Here is a 2,601-nt window from a genome sequence, read left to right as displayed (position 1 = left end):
TCCAGTACATCCTTGAGTACAGACGATCCCACAAAGCTTACCCTGACGCCCTCGCACACATTGATGAATTCACAGTCATAAATTCTTACAGAACAGAAAAGCATGAATAAACGAAACTGAGAGAACATAACAGATACTGAGAGAACATAATAATATTTGTTAGTATTGGGAATGTCGGAAATTACAGATTGAAACTGGACTGAAACAAATGCGTTTTAAGTGCTGATTTAAATGTTGCTTTAGGGGTAGACTCCCGTAGATGAGCTGGTAAAGCGTTCCGCATGGTCTCGTGCAAGCAGAGAGAGAGAGAGAGAGAGAGAGAGAGAGAGAGAGAGAGAGAGAGAGAGAGAGAGATTGAGGGGGGCGGGTGCAAACACACACACACATATGATAACAGATTGACAGAGGGAAGGGGGGCGGGAGGAATGAAAACAATCGGTTTCCATACGTTTGCAGTTCTGGCACAATGTATTATTTATCTTTATACCTCATTCCGTCTTCATAGCCCTCTTTCGGTTTCTTTGTTCTCACATTTTCCCTTTCAAGGACTTTCATAAAATATAACTATGTCAGTACAGAAAATGGGCGATGTTATTCCCACCCTTCAGAAAATGAGTCATAAAGAACGAAGATAATTTCTTGATTACAAAGTAGTCCTTATCCTGGATGTTAATGCCTTCTATCTGCATGTGCCATGAGTGGTCGCGGGAAGATAATAATCATAGTTGTCAATTTATAGAGAAGCGCCTCGCGTCGTGGGGTGACATGTTAGGATTGAAATGAGATGCGAGAAAACAGCAATGATGACAATGGCAACAACAACAACAAGAATAACAACAACAACAAAAGGTGGAGATCAAGCACCCATTGCCTACCCTAGATTTTTCTCCTGTTATTCCTTCTATTTTGGGGGGTTCCTGGGATCTGAACGCACGAACTAGGCTGCTGTTTTCCCCAGCGTATTGAAGTGGTGCTGAGTAGAATGTGGGCCTGTGTGGACACAAGGATGAATCGTAACATACTGACATGCTATACCAGGAAGTTTGACAATACTTCGGTTCTAGATTATGGTACTATTAGATGTCTCAGTATCAACCATCGCTAGCCTTATCGCCAAGAACACACAACACATGCATCCAATAAGGATTTCTCTTATAATTTCGAAGCAACCGCTGAAATTGTATGTTTCCCCTTCTGGAAATAGGGATGGGTCAGTAGGAGGGGGGGGGGTCACTTAATAGGTCTTTTACTTTTTGTTGTACTATCACATGCTCTCCATCCATTTGTCCACTCATTAGAACCTGGTGTAAAGAAACTTAAGTCAAACGTCTACCTCTGGTGGGTGCTAACATTATTCTTATTGCTCCCAGCAATGCTAGAGTAATTGAAAATAGGGTCCATTAAACCCAGTGGAGTTTATGGTTTAAGGGATCAAAAATTTGAACGACATCTGTACGAACAAGAAAAAGGCTGCTTGGAATACTTGAATAATTATAATTGCTTTCAATATCCGGTTGAATGAAACATTTCCTTGAATGTAACAGATATGAAACCGGAGCGTAAAACTTTGTTTTTCGTTATTAAACTACAAACGTCTATGAAAATACAACGCACAAATCGATTTCTTCCTGTCAAAGTGTGAAACTGGCAGCAGTGGCTGCATAGTGTTGTTGCTCAAAGAAATAGCAATACATATTTGAAAAGCAGCGTAACCGGGGAGAGCTGTCGCCTTTTTTTACCACTACTGATCCATGCCATGTTTCTGAATCAGGAATAAAACCGACAGGTGAACGAGCTTGATTTGATGAAATAAAGACAATATTTGCGATATCTGTGTATCATGAACCCATAGCCTAATAATACAAAAGCTTATTTAAAAAACAGAAAGTATATGTCTATCCCATTCATATTGTTTATTTGTGTCCACGTATAGGGCTGAGAAAACTGTTGTAGAATGAAACAGTAAATGACCCTTTGATGACATAGATTTGGTTTGAGTGTTAACTCATTTTAAACGAGTTACTTAAAGGATTCTTTCCCTCGCTGTAAATGTATTGGAAATGGGGCATAAGTCCAAATTTTGATTTCACACAGGAATATAATACCGGATAATCAAGTGTCGGAAGATGTCATATAATTTAGTCATTCGGGCTTTTGTACCTTTCGTTCGTTTGAGGTTTTTCTGCCAGCTGGTCAGCTGGACAGCCTTGTGTCCGCCGTTCCTCCTCTTTGTCAGCTACAGAAGCCGCAATATCGTTAATTATGAACTCCAGTTCCCACAGGAAATCGACGACGTGACAGGAGGAGTATCTGAGCGGCATGCCTACGTAGCCTCTCTGGGTGGATACAAAGGCACAAAACAGAAAGAAGAGGGTGGCTGAGTGTACGGTAATAGTTTAGTTGGGAGTGACGCTTCGACCTTAGACTAGAGAAATGCCCTTTTAAATCAATACAGCGGAGTCCATTTAAACCGATATCTGCGAGATCGCCGGATTTACTTCAGTTTTGCCAGGTTTTCAGTTAGATGTATATACATCTAGGCTTTCTCAGATCTGAGAAAGCCTAGAAATACATGTATACACACAAAGTATATATATAAAC

The 2,601-nt window shown here is 40.5% G+C and overlaps 1 protein-coding gene across 1 annotated transcript in view; it reads right to left on the bottom strand.

The window, feature by feature from the left end:
* Nucleotides 1-2,336, bottom strand: part of LOC101855789 — a gene marked incomplete at its 5' end in the record, with an annotated part of 16,239 nt that extends 13,903 nt beyond the window's left edge. Inside the window, 2 exon segments of the mRNA XM_013082377.1 lie at nucleotides 876-990; nucleotides 2,161-2,336. Coding sequence (XP_012937831.1) covers nucleotides 876-990; nucleotides 2,161-2,336 — 291 coding nt within the window.
* Between the last annotated feature and the right edge of the window lie 265 nt (nucleotides 2,337-2,601).

This window comes from Aplysia californica, unplaced genomic scaffold (assembly GCF_000002075.1).
Source record: "Aplysia californica isolate F4 #8 unplaced genomic scaffold, AplCal3.0 scaffold00171, whole genome shotgun sequence".
Classification (NCBI taxonomy): Eukaryota; Metazoa; Mollusca; class Gastropoda; order Aplysiida; family Aplysiidae; genus Aplysia; species Aplysia californica.
Note: the sequence above shows the minus strand (reverse complement) of the source record. Positions and strands in the feature narration are given on the sequence as shown.